This window comes from Dipodomys spectabilis, unplaced genomic scaffold (assembly GCF_019054845.1).
Source record: "Dipodomys spectabilis isolate Male_0828 unplaced genomic scaffold, ASM1905484v1 ptg000140l, whole genome shotgun sequence".
NCBI lineage: Eukaryota > Metazoa > Chordata > Mammalia > Rodentia > Heteromyidae > Dipodomys > Dipodomys spectabilis.
Window position 1 is genome coordinate 28,155,702 of NW_024870817.1, and position 17,065 is coordinate 28,172,766.

The 17,065-nt window shown below is 44.9% G+C and overlaps 1 protein-coding gene across 1 annotated transcript in view; it reads left to right on the top strand.

The window, feature by feature from the left end:
- The window catches only part of Map1b (microtubule associated protein 1B), a 92,447-nt gene extending 81,330 nt beyond the window's left edge, over positions 1 to 11,117 (top strand). The window contains exons 4-6 of the mRNA XM_042690680.1: positions 413 to 6,869; positions 9,706 to 9,944; positions 10,530 to 11,117. Coding sequence (XP_042546614.1) covers positions 413 to 6,869; positions 9,706 to 9,944; positions 10,530 to 10,685 — 6,852 coding nt within the window. The 3' untranslated portion in view covers positions 10,686 to 11,117. The remainder of the gene's footprint in view (positions 1 to 412; positions 6,870 to 9,705; positions 9,945 to 10,529) is intronic.
- The last annotated feature ends 5,948 nt before the right edge of the window (positions 11,118 to 17,065 follow it).

Sequence of the window (17,065 nt, forward strand, 5' to 3'; positions counted from 1 at the left end):
GCATGAACCACTGGTAACAGTTGATAGCTTAATATTTTTTTAAAGGGTATCTTTGCAAATATCCAGGAGAGCTATTCAAAGCACTTTATAACTGCTATGGCACCAACACCCATCATTTGTCACTGGTTTTGGAAGTAGAGCAGAGCCTTAGAGTTCCCCTGCTGGGCCACGGGATATGGAGAAAGGGTCAGAAAGAAGAGTGTTAGCAGTGGCAGAAGAGGGAAGTAGGGGGGCTCTTCATCTTCACAGTTGTGTCAGCATTTACACAGCCAGCAGTGCTACACAAGTGCTTTTTGGAAACTTGTCCTCTGTGCAGTGCCCTCAAGGGTCCTGGAATCACTGGGAATAGATGGGCCAATGGTGGCAGCCACATAAACCTTTTTTTTTTCTGCCTTTTTTCTTTTCAATCTAGATTGGGGAGTTGCTGAGCACCACCCATCCTGCCAATAAAGCCAGCCTAACTCTGTTCTGTCCTGAAGAAGGGGACTGGAAGAACTCCAATCTTGACCGACACAATCTCCAAGACTTCATCAATATTAAACTCAACTCAGCTTCTATCTTGCCGGAAATGGAAGGACTTTCTGAGTTTACCGAGTATCTCTCAGAATCTGTGGAAGTCCCATCTCCCTTTGACATCCTGGAGCCTCCCACCTCGGGTGGATTTCTAAAGCTCTCCAAGCCCTGCTGTTACATTTTCCCAGGCGGCCGGGGTGATTCCGCCCTGTTCGCAGTGAATGGATTCAATATGCTCATCAATGGAGGCTCCGAAAGAAAATCCTGCTTCTGGAAGCTCATTCGGCACTTGGACCGAGTGGACTCCATCCTGCTCACCCACATTGGGGATGACAACTTGCCTGGCATCAATAGCATGCTGCAGCGGAAGATCGCAGAGCTGGAAGAGGAGCAGTCCCAGGGCTCCACTACCAACAGTGACTGGATGAAAAACCTCATCTCCCCCGACTTAGGCGTTGTATTTCTCAACGTACCTGAAAACCTAAAAAACCCAGAGCCCAACATGAAGATGAAGAGGAGCATCGAAGAAGCGTGCTTCACTCTCCAGTATCTGAGCAAATTGTCCATGAAACCAGAGCCTCTGTTTAGAAATGTAGGCAATGCCATTGAACCTGTCATCCTTTTCCAAAAGATGGGAGTGGGCAAACTCGAGATGTATGTGCTTAATCCAGTCAAGAGCAGTAAGGAAATGCAGTATTTTATGCAGCAGTGGACTGGTACCAACAAAGACAAGGCTGAACTGATTCTACCCAATGGCCAAGAAGTAGATATCCCAATTTCCTACTTGACTTCAGTCTCATCCCTCATTGTATGGCATCCGGCTAACCCTGCTGAGAAAATCATTCGAGTTCTCTTTCCAGGAAACAGCACCCAGTACAATATCTTAGAAGGACTGGAAAAACTCAAACATTTAGACTTTCTGAAGCAGCCGCTGGCCACCCAAAAAGATCTCACTGGCCAGGTACCCAGCCCTGCCGTGAAACAAGTCAAACTCAAGCAGAGAGCTGATAGCCGAGAGAGTCTGAAACCAGCTGCAAAACCACTGGTCAGCAAAACAGTACGGAAAGAGTCAAAGGAAGAAACACCTGATGTTGTCAAAGCCAGCCAAGTGGAAAAGACCCCCAAAGCTGAAAGCAAAGAAAAAGTAATAGTGAAAAAAGACAAGCCACTGAAAGCAGAGACCAAACCTCCAGTGACAGAAAAGGAGGTGCCCAGCAAAGAAGACCAGCCTCCAGCCAAAGCCGACATAGCTGAGAAGCAAGCCACAGACGTCAAACCCAAAGTCACCAAAGACAAGGTGATAAAGAAGGAAACAAAGCCAAAAGCCGAAGAAAAGAAAGAGGAGAAGGAAAAGCCCAAGAAAGAGGTAGTCAAGAAGGAGGACAAAACACCTATCAAGAAGGAAGACAAGCCCAAAAAGGAGGAGGTGAAAAAGGAAGTCAAGAAGGAAGTCAAGAAAGAAGAGAAAAAAGAGCTCAAGAAAGACGTTAAGAAGGAAACACCACTGAAAGACGCCAAGAAGGAAGTTAAGAAAGATGAAAAGAAGGAAATTAAAAAGGATGAAAAGGAACCCAAGAAAGAAATCAAGAAACTCCCTAAAGATGTAAAAAAACCTTCAACGCCACTATCGGAAGCTAAAAAACCAGCTGCTTTGAAGCCAAAAGTCACCAAGAAGGAGGAGCTCATCAAGAAAGAGTCTGTTCCTGCCAGCAAGCTCAAGGATAAAGGGAAAATTAAAGTCGTGAAGAAGGACAGCAAGACGGCAGAGCCTGCGGCTACTGCCATCGGCACAGTGACCACCGCGGCAGCTGCAGCCGCAGCTGGAATGGCAGCCACCGGCCCCGCCAAAGAACTGGAAGCTGAGAGGTCCCTCATGTCATCCCCTGAGGATCTCACCAAGGACTTTGAAGACTTAAAGGCCGAAGAGATCGATGTGGCAAAAGACATCAAGCCTCAGCTAGAACTCATGGAAGGTGAAGAGAGGCTAAAGGAAACTGAGCCAGTGGAAGCCTACGTCATCCAGAAAGAGACTGAAGTCATCAAAGGTCCTGCTGAGTCCCCCGATGAGGGAATCACGACCACCGAAGGCGAGGGAGAGTGCGAGCAGACCCCAGAGGAGCTGGAGCCGGTGGAGAAGCAGGGGGTGGAGGACATTGAAAAGTTCGAGGATGAAGGAGCAGGTTTTGAGGAATCCTCCGAAACGGGAGACTATGAAGAGAAGGCAGAGACAGAGGAGGCTGAGGAGCCGGAAGAGGACGGAGAAGAAAATGTATGTGAGAGCATCTCAAAGCACAGCCCGCTGGAGGAAGAGGAGAGCGCCAGGGTGGAGGCAGACGTGCACCTCCAGAAGAAGAGGGAGTCTGTGGCCAGCGGTGGTGATGACCGAGCAGAGGAAGACATGGACGAGGCAGTTGAGAAGGGAGAAGCTGAGCTGTCGGAGGAGGAAGGTGAGGAAGACAAGGCAGAGGATGCCAGAGAGGAAGACTACGAGCCTGCAAAACTCGAAGCTGAAGACTATGTGATGGCCGTGGTGGACAAGGCCGCGGAGGCCAGCGGTACAGAGGACCAGTATGGATTCCTCACTACCACCACCAAGCAGCCCGGAGCCCAGTCTCCTGGCCGCGAACCTGCATCTTCAATTCATGATGAGACTTTGCCTGGAGGCTCAGAGAGTGAGGCCACAGCCTCCGATGAGGAGAATCGAGAAGACCAGCCCGAAGAATTCACAGCCACTTCTGGCTACACGCAGTCTACTATTGAGATCTCCAGCGAGCCCACCCCAATGGATGAGATGTCCACTCCCCGCGATGTCATGAGCGACGAGACCAACAATGAAGACACGGAGTCCCCCTCCCAGGAGTATGTCAACATCACCAAATATGAGTCTTCACTGTATCCTCAGGAATACCCCAAGCCTGCAGTTGCATCCTTCAATGGGTTATCTGATGGGTCCAAAACAGATGCCACCGACGGCAAGGATTACAACGCCTCGGCATCTACCATATCACCACCCTCCTCCATGGAGGAAGACAAGTTCAGCAAATCGGCCCTGCGCGATGCTTACTGCTCTGAAGAGAAAGAAGGGAAAACCAGTGCCACGTTGGACATCAGAGCTTCTGTCTCACCAATTCCGGATGAAAGACTCAGCCCCGCCAAGAGCCCATCCCTGAGCCCATCTCCACCATCACCCATCGAGAAGACCACCCCCCTGGGTGAGCGTAGTGTCAACTTCTCTCTGACGCCCAATGAGATTAAAGTCTCTACGGAGGCGGAGGCAGTCCCAGTGTCTCCTGAGGTGACCCAAGAAGTCGTTGGGGAACACTGTGCCAGTCCTGAGGAGAAGACTCTCGAAGTGGTGTCACCATCTCAGTCGGTGACCGGCAGTGCTGGTCACACCCCTTACTACCAGTCTCCAACCGAGGAGAAGTGCAGTCACCTCCCGTCCGAGAAAGCACCGGCAGTTCCCGTGAGTTTTGAATTCAGCGAGGCCAAAGACGAGAACGAAAGAGCTTCCATCAGCCCCATGGATGAGCCGGTGCCCGATTCAGAATCTCCTATCGAGAAGGTTCTGTCTCCCTTACGCAGCCCTCCCCTGATTGGGTCTGAGTCTGCCTATGAAAGCTTCCTAAGTGCCGAAGGAAAGGTTGGAAAGCCAGGATCTCCAGACCACTTAAGTCCAGAGTCAGGGATGACCTCTACTGGCCTTTACCAAGACAAACAGGAAGGGAAAAGTACAGATTTTATACCAATCAAGGAAGACTTCGATCCAGAAAAGAAAACCGACATGGAAGCCATGCATTCGCAACCAGCACTGGCTTTGGATGAAAGGAAATTGGGAGGAGATATTTCGCCAACACAAATAGATGTCAGTCAGTTTGGCTCCTTCAAAGAAGACACGAAGATGTCCATTTCTGAAGGCACTGTCTCAGACAAGTCAGCCACGCCTGTAGATGAGGGTGTGGCAGAAGACACATACTCCCACATGGAAGGGGTGGCCTCCGTCTCCACTGCCTCTGTGGCGACGAGTTCATTTCCTGAGCCAACAACAGACGACGTGTCTCCGTCTCTGCACGCTGAGGTCGGTTCCCCGCACTCCACAGAAGTAGATGACTCCCTGTCAGTGTCTGTGGTACAAACACCTACCACTTTCCAGGAAACGGAAATGTCTCCATCTAAGGAAGAATGCCCAAGGCCAATGTCAATTTCCCCTCCAGACTTCTCCCCTAAGACAGCCAAATCCAGGACACCCGTTCAAGACCACCGATCTGAACAGTCTTCTATGTCTATTGAATTTGGCCAAGAATCTCCTGAGCACTCTCTAGCTATGGACTTTAGCCGACAGTCCCCAGATCACCCGACCATGGGTGCGAGTATGCTCCACATCACCGAAAATGGGCCCACTGAAGTGGACTACAGTCCTTCTGACATGCAGGACTCCAGCTTGTCTCACAAGATACCCCCGATGGAGGAACCTTCCTCCACCCAGGATAATGATCTGTCTGAGCTCATCTCCGTGTCTCAGGTGGAGGCCTCTCCGTCCACCTCCTCTGCTCACACTCCTTCTCAGATAGCTTCTCCTCTTCAAGAAGACACTCTATCCGATGTCGTCCCTCCCAGAGAGATGTCCCTGTATGCCTCACTCACCTCTGAAAAGGTCCAAAGTCTGGAAGGAGAGAAGCTCTCTCCAAAATCTGATATCTCTCCACTCACCCCCAGGGAGTCCTCTCCTTTATATTCACTCGGCTTCTCAGAGTCTACCTCTGCCCTGAAAGAGAACTCAGAGGCCTGCCACCCCTCCTCCTCTCCGCCAAGAGATGCCACCTCCACCGAGTCCTATGGCTTCCGGGCCTCCATGCTGTTCGACACCATGCAACACCACCTGGCCTTGAATCGAGATTTGACCTCATCTGACAGTGGAGGAAAGACACCTGGTGACTTCAGCTATGCCTACCAAAAGCACGAGAAAACCACCCGGTCCCCAGACGAAGAAGACGATGACGATGACTACGAGTCTTATGAGAAAACCACCCGGCCCTCAGATGTGAGTGGCTATTATTATGAGAAGACAGAGAGAACCATAAAATCTCCATGTGACAGCGGCTACTCCTACGAGACCATCGAGAAAACCACCAGGCCTTCCGAAGTTGGGGGCTACGCCTGCGAGATCACAGAGAAGACCACGAGGACCCCCGAAGAGGGCGGGTACTCCTACGAGATAACCGAGAAGACGACGAGGACCCCAGAATTGAGCGGTTACAGCTATGAAAAGACCGAGAGGTCTAGAAAGGTCCTGGATGACATCAGCAACGGCTATGAAGACTCTGAGGATGGAGGCCACACCCTTGGGGACTCTAGCTACTCCTATGAGACCACAGAGAAAATTACTAGCTTCCCCGAGTCGGAAAGCTATTCCTATGAGACATCTACAAAATTGACCCGCAGCCCTGAAACGTCCACATACTGTTTTGAGACCATGGAGAAAGTCACAAAAACCCCCCAGGCATCTACGTATTCCTATGAGACTTCAGACCGATGCTACCCTGCGGAGAAGAAGTCTCCCTCAGAGGCCCGCCAAGATGTGGATTTGTGCCTCGTGTCCTCCTGCGAATACAAGCACCCCAAAACAGAGCTCTCACCTTCCTTCATTAATCCCAACCCTCTGGAGTGGTTTGCCAATGAAGAAGAGCCCACTGAAGAGTCCGAGAAGCCCCTCACTCAGTCAGGGGGAGCCCCTCCACCCCCGGGAGGAAAGCAACAGGGGCGTCAGTGTGATGAGACCCCTCCCACCTCAGTCAGTGAGTCAGCGCCATCCCAGACAGACTCCGACGTGCCCCCAGAGACAGAAGAGTGTCCTTCCATCACAGCCGATGCCAACATCGACTCTGAAGACGAATCCGAAACCATCCCCACAGACAAAACTGTCACCTACAAACACATGGATCCTCCTCCGGCCCCCATGCAGGACCGCAGCCCTTCTCCCCGCCACCCGGACGTGTCCATGGTGGACCCAGAGGCCTTGGCCATCGAGCAGAATCTAGGCAAAGCTCTGAAGAAAGACCTGAAAGAGAAGGCCAAGACCAAGAAGCCAGGCACAAAGACCAAGTCCTCTTCCCCCGTTAAAAAAGGTGATGGGAAGTCTAAGCCCTTGGCAGCTTCCCCCAAACCTGGGGCCTTGAAAGAATCCTCAGATAAGGTATCCAGAGTAGCTTCTCCTAAGAAGAAAGAATCTGTGGAAAAAGTCACGAAAACCACCACCACTCCTGAAGTCAAAGCCGCACGTGGGGAGGAGAAAGACAAGGAGACCAAGAATGCCGCCAATGCCTCCACATCCAAATCCGTGAAGACGGCCACTGCAGGTAGGTGCGGGCTCCTGGCACTATGACTCGAGCCACAGCGCTGCTTTTCTTTAGAGCCTTTCTGTTTCCTGGAAGACCAGAGAACACAGCCTGACACTTCATCTTCCCTCTGCTATTGTCCTTTGCTTAAAGGTAAATAACTTAGTGAGCCCTCAGGCTTGAGCCTAGCTCAGCCTATGGCACCAACCAACTGGGTTGCAGGGTCTACTCTGTTCTGGAACACAACTACAGCCCTGTTAGAAACCTTAAGAACTGAGGATGTGTGTTTGGAGTGTCTGCTTCAGGCATGGCTGGCCCCAGAAGCAAGCCGAGGTGATCCAGGCTAGGATTGCACAAAAGCCTAGGGAAAACCAGAATTCCTTGACAAACCTGGAATGACCAGCTTAGGCTCAAGATAAAGAGTCTTTTTTTTCTTTAATAAATTAACAAAAAATAAGCTTACATATAAATTTAAAATTTTAAGATTGTTTTTAAATTCAAGATATCCCCAAGAGTTGGGGATATGACTCTTTGGTAGATTGGCTGCCTAGCACACACAAGGCCCTGGTTTTAATCCCCAGCACCACAAAACCATAAATTAAAAAAAAATAGCCCACTACTTTGGAGATACATGGAAATTCCATGTGGAAGAACAGCTGTCTCTGGCTTCTGGTCAATCCTAATTTATTGCTGATGCCCAGATGTATCTGCTTCTCAGCGATGAGTTGGTCTCTGGCAGCTCAGCTTCATTGAACTATTTCCATCGTTCACAGAGATCTATGTTAATACAATTTATTTCCTTTAAACAATTGGCTAAGGGAGTTTAGGCTGCACTTTATAAAGTAATATAAATTGACCCAAACACATAATGCAAAAATAATTTAAACATTTCCTTGATTTATTAGGGCAAATTTGGGATATGAACCTGTCTCTCAAATTCAATACATTTTAGCCTATATTTGGGTTACAGCTATGGATTTTTGTTTTATGTGGAACATTGAGTGTATGACTCAGATTTGGTCTTTTTATATACACAAAGAAAACAAATTTAATTTGTTCATGTTTAAAGTAAAAAACACCAAGTAACCCCTTGGTCCAAAAGTGTTGACTAACTTGCATTAGAAGAAAGCATGACATTATTCAAACAGATAAAACTCAACTGAAATAGCCTGCCACCTTTACAGAACATACATGCTGTAACCTACACAAATGACTTTGAAGAGAAAATAAAAGCATTTGGGGGCATTTAAAGAGCTAGTTTAAAGGTAAAGTAGTAAGTTCATTTTAGCTTACTTTGACAGGGTGTGGTGGCATATATCTTTGCATATATCTTTAATCCCAGCACTAAGAAGGCTGAGGCCAGCTTGGACTACATGATTGACACCCTGTCCCAAAACAAAAATAAAATAAAATTTACTTTGAAGATGCTTTTAGGTTTTTTTTAAAATGCAAAGTTATACAATTTGTTGATTTTAAAAACAAATGTGTGTGGTCTTTTGACAATTTCCAAGTTGTGCTTCTATGAACAATATACACTTGATGTCAAGAAAAAATTGCAGACATTTTTAATTTTTGTGGAAACTTGTGAGCTATAATTCAGAATTCTTTAGGAGATCCCCACATGGATATTTTGAGACAGGTTCAATAGAATGCCCTGTCAATTTATTTATAAAATGAGCTTCTTTATCCAAATAGCAGTTTGACCGTTTCTCACCACCAAAAGCAACAGTGGATGGCTGGTGGAATTCCCAGTGGTTCTGACTCCAGGGTGAAAGTGTTCACCATCCAATGAGAAACGAGAGAAGGTTAATCACAGAACATCAAATGTGGCATTTTAAATAGCTCTACTGCAATGGTCTCCCAAACCAGCTGCACATTAGAATCACCTGGGATGCTTTTAAAGGACAGTGGTACCCAGACCCCAGCCCTGATCCAGTTGTCATGTTCTGGAGGATGAAGTCTTGTCATCGGGAAGCACTGGAAGTGACTAATTACACAGTGGGTGAAGGACCATTACTGCTGAATGATACTTAAATATTTCAGAATCCTTAAGCCTTCTAAGTAGAACAAGTTAGCAAGCTAGCTCGCTGAATGTAGAGTGACAGAAAACTTCAGGGTTCATCCTAATTTTCACGTTTCTCAGGCCTTTCTGGTTTAGCCTAGGAAATTTGGCTCCAGGATGGCTCTTTCCCCAGGATGGCATGCCTTGATTAGTTAGCAACATCATGGGCTTTCCAAACTTACCTTTGCCAAGTGTTGATGACCAGTCCTCTCATCTCACTTGGTAGAACTCTGTGCTAAGGAGAGAATACAACTCCACTAAGGCTGTATTCTCAGCTTCATCAGGCTGAAATGAGGAATGGCCTGGAGATCACATGGGGTTAAGATCTGAAGCACTTACTAGGCCAAATGTGAAGGTATGCCAGTTCGCCATGGGTGAAATAGCCCTAAAAGATTAAATGCGACCCTATAGGACAACCAAGACAACTTATTATCATTTCCTAATTGCAAGCACTTCCTTTCAACTTTGCAAATGTTTCTTAAATCACTTGTAATTAAGATGCAGGTTCTTTGGAAGGTAAGTCTTCCTTATGTAGTCCTTTAAAAAAGGCCTTAAAATTTGTCTTACTTTCTACTGAGTTTGCCCACAGAGAGCTCATCCCATTCCTCATTTCTCCTATTGGCAATGATAAACAGCCATGGCGTTTCTTCCCAAATTGCTAGTGTTTGATGCCTCCCTATGGAAATGTGTGGTCCAGAGGCCCTGCTTGGGGATCTGAGGGGAAGGTGTGCGGATGTATGTACAGGTTGTTTCACAGTGCTGTGATCCTTGCTTTGTCTTCTGTTTAAACCAAAGGACTAGGAACCACCAAGACAGCCAAGTCATCTGCTGTGCCTCCAGGCCTCCCCGTGTATTTGGACCTGTGCTATATTCCCAATCACAGCAATAGTAAGAACGTTGATGTTGAGTTTTTCAAGAGAGTGCGGTCGTCCTACTATGTGGTGAGTGGGAATGACCCTGCTGCTGAGGAGCCCAGCCGGGCTGTGCTGGATGCCTTGTTGGAAGGGAAGGCTCAGTGGGGCAGCAACATGCAGGTAAGCGCTCCCAGGACTGTGTCTGTGCTGCAGTTAACTTGGGTCAGAGGTGGAGAGAAGGGATCTTATTTAAAAGGATGTGTTGTTTCTTAATTCCTTCATTTTTTTTCTGTAATAGTGGAATAAAAAAATTAAAAGACATGTTGAGCCAGTGCTGGTGGCTCATGCCTGTAATCATAGGTATTCAGGAAGCTGACATCTGGGGATCATGGTTTAAAGTCAGCCTGGAGAAGGAAAGTCTGTAAGACTCTTTTTATCTGCAATTAACCACCAAAAAGCCAGATGTGGAGCTGTGGCTCAAGGGGTATAGCACCAGCCTTAAGCACAAAACTTAGGGATGGCACCCCTCATGACTAGCACATTGAACAAACAAACAAAAGTGACTCATACCTGTTATTCTGGCTACTTAGGAGGCTAAGACCTGAGGATTGCAGTTTGAAGTCAACCCAGGCAGACAAAGCCAAAAGACTCCTATCTCCAGTTAACCACCAAAAAAGTTGGAAATACAGGTGTAGTTCAAGTGGTAGAGCACCTGCCTTACTTCTGGCTCTGCCCTTATAACAGCAGTTTTTTCTCTCCCTGCAGGTGACATTGATTCCAACTCATGACTCAGAGGTGATGAGAGAATGGTACCAGGAAACCCATGAGAAGCAGCAAGACCTCAACATCATGGTCCTAGCAAGCAGTAGCACAGTGGTTATGCAAGATGAATCCTTCCCTGCATGCAAGATAGAACTGTAAAAATCACGGCCAGCCACCCCACAGGATCTGAACTTTGTTTCCAGAAAATTCTTCAATTTGAAACTACCTTTTCTAAAACATCCATTCATCTAATTAAGTCGCCGAACAATTACCTGCCAAAATGCTATACTGTGTCACGGTGATACGAGTCACTAATATTTCTCAGTTTTTTGCTGATTGCTAAGGGAAATAACAGTATTCCCATAATAGGGTTCAAGTTACTGCAAAATTACCTGCCCCCCTTCATCTCTGCTGAACATTTGAAAACCATGCACTAGCAAACCCAACTGTGACTTCTGCTAGGTGGAGGCATTTGTCTTAGAGTGAGCAAGAAAGAGGGAGAGAGAGGGAAAGAGAGAGGAGGAGGGTGAGGGAGAGAGGGAGGGAGTGAGGGAGTGAGCGAACAAAGAGAATGCAGGAGAGAAAGAGGGAAAGAATAAGAAAGAAAAAGAATGCTAGAGGAGAGAGTTCTGGTGAGACACCCAGAGAGAGAGGAAAACAAAAAGAGAGGGCTGGGTGGGGTAAAGAGAAGGTAACCAACAATTAGGTCTGCATTTACTCAGGCCACAGATATTCTGAGTCTACCTAGGCAAAGTTTTCCACTTTTATCAGTCTGTGTCATCAAAAAAAGGGTCTTAATTTTCTAAAGCAAGTTGGCTAGAGCAAAAAAGAACAAAACTTTGTGGTGAGGGCTTGTGAGATTCTTTTCACGCCTTAATTAAGCTCCTTCGGTTTGAAGGCTGCACACTGACATAACGTAATGAGTGTAGACTGGGAAAGCAAGTGGTTTGAGCCCCATTCAGAACTCTCGGACTCTTTGACACACGAGTAGGCTGATCTAAGGCATGCTCCCATGCTCCCAGCATCTGTCCACTCACTTAGTCCACACTGCGACAATTAACCTGCATGCAGCAACACTCAAGGCCATCCCAGTTAACTGAAGCAAATACCAAAGCAGTTGGGAGTACATACAGTAGACAATTTGCCTTAGGAAGTGACTTGAATGTACAAAGATACTTGATGCACTTATTTTTTAATGTGAGACAGCAAGTTTCTAAAACATCCATGTAGGATTATAGATACTCCAGTTAAAGGAGCATGTGTGCATGTGTAGGGGTACTAGAAGCGGATCTGATTGGTCCAGCAGTTTGATGCTGAGACGTGCTTTGAATGCCACTCGAATGCATCTATGGCCCCTCAGCCAAACAATTTGGGCCTTTCTTAGCTTCTTTACCACTGCAAGTTCAAGACTGAAATGGCTTCTAGGATCAGAACTGAGAAAACTGAATCTTATGGTGGAAGAAAGATCTCGGCAAGTGTACAGTATTTACCTTCCTTTGTCTTACATTGGCTTTTTAAATTTTCCATTGATTTCAACATAATTATGGGAACAAGTGTACAGAAGAATTTTTTTTAGCTACGTGAGAACTTTTCATAGATGAACTTTTTAACAAATGTTTTCATTTACAGGAAAATGCAAAGAAAAATTTCAAGAGATAGTCTTTTTTTTTTCTTCTTCTTCAGTGTTTCGTAAGACAAAAATTGAAGTTTTTTTTTAAGTTCTGGCAAGATTGAAGTCTGATATTGCAGTAATATTTATTAAAAACCTGTAAACTACCAGGAGTAACAATACCTCCCATCCGTTGATTCCCATAACGTAAAAATCTGAGTATGTCCTATTGAGAATGGGAGAGAAAAGCATTATAGGCTACTTTTCAGGGCCATCCAATCTGATCACTCAGTGGTATCCTACATACTTCTTTCAAGATCTTCAACCAGGAGGTAAAAGAGCCAAATTCAAAAGAACCCTTGCATAAATTTGCTTTGGGATTTTTCTTTTCATGGTGGGGAGGGGGAGGGGAGGATGAAGTAATAGATTGAAAACAACTGATTTCCTAACTCTTGCATTCATCATGTAGAGTTTCAGACATCATGTCCATCATTGCATCGTTGAACCGCGAGCCTGGGAAGGCAGATCATGGTGAAAGCTGCCGTCCAGTTTCACATTGCAGATCAGTGTCCCCAGTGTTCAGATGTGGCAAACTTCTCAGTGACAACTGTGTTATGCTGTCACGTCATGTTTCCTGCAGACTCGAAGATCTAGGGAGTAGTGAACAATGACCTCATTTTATTTTCTACGCTAGTTATTTATTTCAATATTAACATTTGAGTTTAGCTGTGTCTGTGAAGTGTATGTTTTGCACTGCTAGTGATTATGAGGGTTTAAGCAAAGCTTCTCCAGGGTCCTTTTGCAGAGGACTTTGGCAGTCTACTTAATGCTGTGAATTACATTTTCCAAATGTTTAATTTTTTAAAAGAAAATTAATATTCTATTTTTGTTAGGCTTCTCTAGGAATGCAGTTTTTATTTATTACCCTATTTTTCCCCAAGTTTTTGAGACTAACACATTAAAGGTACAAAACTTTCATACATGATAGAAAAGTCATTGTAATGAAAGTAGATTTCCTTGAATGTAAACATATCTACTTCAAATTCCTTTTACGAGACAACTAAAATACTCAAGATAGTTATTTAATGGTTAGCTGTTGAGTTGGTCCACATAATACATGGGAAGAAAAAAATGATTCTAGCCTTCTTGCCAAATCTAAACCTCTGGTTGATTTTTCTTTGATAGAAGATGAAGTTATCTTCCAATTCTCCAAATTAAATTTATTTAACATATATTATTTTGCTATAAAAATACAAACATTTTAGAAGAATAGCCAGTCTTTAGCTAAGACTCTATTCTGCTCCATCTCCCTTGATTTCTTTTTCTTTCCTGCTAGTAGATTTAATGGGAAAAATATTTTTAAAAACTGTCACTTGTCAGCAGGCTCTTTTTCCTACGAAATCTATCAGTACTCTATCTACTCCCAACCATTGTTCTCAATGATGACCATAAAACCTGAGTACAACAGGAAAAGTTAATATTTGCATTACAGGTTGCTCCTGTCCTTCCAGATACCATTCCTACCTGTGTGACTAACCTAATTTTACTAGTTCTATAAGTACACAATTAATTTAATACCAATCATCACCAAGCCATGTACATTCATGGTGAGAGCTAAAAACCAACACCGACTTCTAAGAGCTTTGTTCATACTGATTCCTTGAATCCAGTTGTATAGATTGAATATTTGAGTGGAAAGAATCTCCACTTTGTTTAAATGATGAGATTCTATTGAGATAGAACTCATGATCATGACCTTTTTGGTAGTATTCTTGAACAAAATTCCACAGACTAAACATTAGAGATGATCCTCCATTTTCAATTTTAACCAATTCTGTCCCTTCTCCCGAAGTCCCCCAACCTTGTGCATGCTTTCTCAGTCTTGTGGTGGGACTGCATACAAAGACTGACCCTCCCCCTCCAATACCATTTTCCATGGCATTCAAAAGGAAAGATTTTTTTCCCCTTAACGTTACATATCATAGTGAATGGTTTTCCCAGTGTATATGAGTGTTTTAAGTGTCTCCAATAGCTGACCAAGTTTAGGAGCTTTCCAATACTCATTTAATAAGACTTAATCATTTGCTAATGGCAATTTTATCCCCTTCCATTTTCCCTCTGTTACCAAAATCAGCTCCCTGGAGCTGCTCTACGATTCTGGAATTGCTTTTCTTGCTTCTCTTTAGTCATCGGTCACAGGAGATTTCCTGCTCAATAAAGATATTGTGAGTTAGGATAATGATTTCTTTTTTTGCGCTTCAGATTTAGGAGAAAAGATCTTGTTTCCATTGGAAAGGAACTGTGTGAGCTTTTATCTCTTCACCAACTGAACCACACACCCAACGCAGCCTAGAGATGAGCATTCCTACCACAGCAATTAGGTTATTCACCTGGTATTAACACTATTCACTCTTACAAAAACTGTGACTTTCTGCAGTTCATTTAAAAGGCAGCATCACAAACTGAAAAGGAAGGGAAACCAACCAACAGCTTCTCTGCTCTTGTTTGGAGCATCCCCAAACAGGAGCCTTGGGAAGAGGCTCAGACCAGGCTGCCCTTTGGACAGCAAGCAGTTTGGAGTCAACACTTTCCAGCCCTGGAAAGAAGTGGGCCTGAGCCAGGCCGGGCTGAGAAGCATTTCGCACTCCTCTCTCTTGTTCTGAATGGTGTTTGTGTCAGTCTGCAGCTGTGTATGGTATTGTCTTATAATCCTGCATCACTTTATCCTATCCCGTCATATCTAATGTAGAAAATTAGTTTCCAGTGAAAGTAATATGTAGTGCTTTTATGATATTTGTGTGCAATATCCCCTCTTCCATTGAGGATATTTGATGTAAAGGAAAAAAAAAAAACCCTCAGTTCCACAATAAAATACAAAAGTGGCAAAAGTTCACGTGTGTGTGCTGTGTAGTCTTTGGCCTTGTGGTCATGGTTGGGCTTTGCCATCCACGGCAAGGGTGAGGTATTCATTCTTTTCAGGATGGACTTCCTGGCTTTCAGGGAGGCGCTGAAAGGGTCCCACTAAATTTTGCACCTCATTGCCTTCACTAGTCAAGCCTTTGAGGATGTTGTTGCCTAAGGACACAAACTGGGAGATGAGAGAAACAAGTTAACATGTCACCTAACATTTCCGCCCCCATATTGCAGACCAGTAGATATAGAAGACTGGGTTTCTTGAACAAATAAAGGGAACAAACAGGGCTGGGAAGGTGGCTCAGTGGTAGAGCGCTTGCCTTGCATGCATGAGGCCCTGGGTTTGATTCCTCAGCACCACATAAGCAAAAAGAAAAAAGCCAGAACTGGCGCTGTGGCTCAAGTGGTAGAATGCTAGTCTTGAGCTGAAGAGCTGAGGGACAGAGCCCAGGCCCAGAGTTCAGGCCCCATGACTGGAGCCCCCCCCCCCCCCCCCCCCCCCCGCCAAAAAATAAATAAATAAAGGGAACAAACAGATTTTAACCTAGTCTGTCACACTCAGCTGAATGATCTGGATTTAATGATCTTTTAAAATACTCTTGACTCCTGAGTTCTTGGTCTCTTGGGTAATCCTAGATCATTTCCTCTTTCATCTACCATTGTCTGTCTTAGAAAGTCATTAGAGTTCTATCTGTGGGTTTTGTTTGCATGCAGTATTTACTTATTGTGTCAGTTTTGTGTATTGAACTCAAGGTCTGGGAGCTGTCCTTACTTTTATGTTCAAGGCGAATGTCTTGCCACTTGAGCTACAGTTTCACTTCCAGCTTTTTGGTGATTGATGTCTGTGAGAATCTCACAGATTTTCCTGCTTGGGCTGGCTTTGAACCGTGATTCTCAGATCTCAACTTCTTGAGTAGCTCGGATTATAGGTGTGAGCCACTGGTGCCCAATGAGTTCTGTTATGAAGAGCAGTTCTGCTGGTGCAATCTGGGGTTGCTGGCAGTGTCTCCCTGATGATAGCACTGCTGCATATACACGGCGCACCAATGTTTATATGCAGTGTTATTTTGTGCCCAATCCATCCCCACTCAAACTTGAAAATGCAAGCTATTCTAAGGCAGTCTGTTTCCATGCCTCATATAAACTGACTTTCTGTGACCCTATTTTCTGATCTCCAAGCTCATGGACCTAGCTGCCTAGCAAGATCCCCATCTTAATCTCAAACACCCCAAGTCAAATTGACCCTGCTATCAAACAAACCCTGCTCTTTCCCCAACTGCTCCCTCTCCCCCTCCTGCCCAGCAGCATGGGCTTTTCTTTGTAAGTGGTCAATACTTAACTCCAGTTTCTAAGAAGTTATTTAAAAGACAATTTTCAAGACATGTTCATTGGAAAGCCTTCCTTGTTCTTTTTATTTCCCAAAGTAGACTTAAAAAAAAAAGTTATCATTTTTATCATATTAATTAAAACCTGGCGACACCCCAAAAAACATAGGTTCCATGGTTTCCCTCATCTGTAATAATTAGTATATGCCTAGGATAGTCATCAGAGGTTCACAATAGCCAGCCTAATAGCTATGTACATATGACCACTTACACCACAATATGGAAAAAGAGAAATTTTTTGGTGTGTGTGGTTATTTTCTTTTTATACTGTACTGCTTGCAGTTATTTCTTTTGTCTTTTTTTTTCCTCCTCTGGTTTATGGTTTCAGATTTCAGTATCCTTTGTCTTGTACATAAGTTTATCTAGTTTGGGGAAGGGAAGGGGAATCACAGAAATGGTGAGACCAAGGGTGATACTCACTAGATACTATGTTGGAAATGAACTTTACAACGGGGGAGAGGGGACGTGGAGGGGGAGGGAAAGCAAGAGAAAATGAGGGAGGGGGTAACACTGCTCAAAAAGAAATGTACTTATTATCTAACTAACCCCTCTGTACATCACCTTTACAATAAAATTTAAAAAATAAAAAATACCATTTTTAGTATTTGAAAAGCTCATACAAACACAATCAC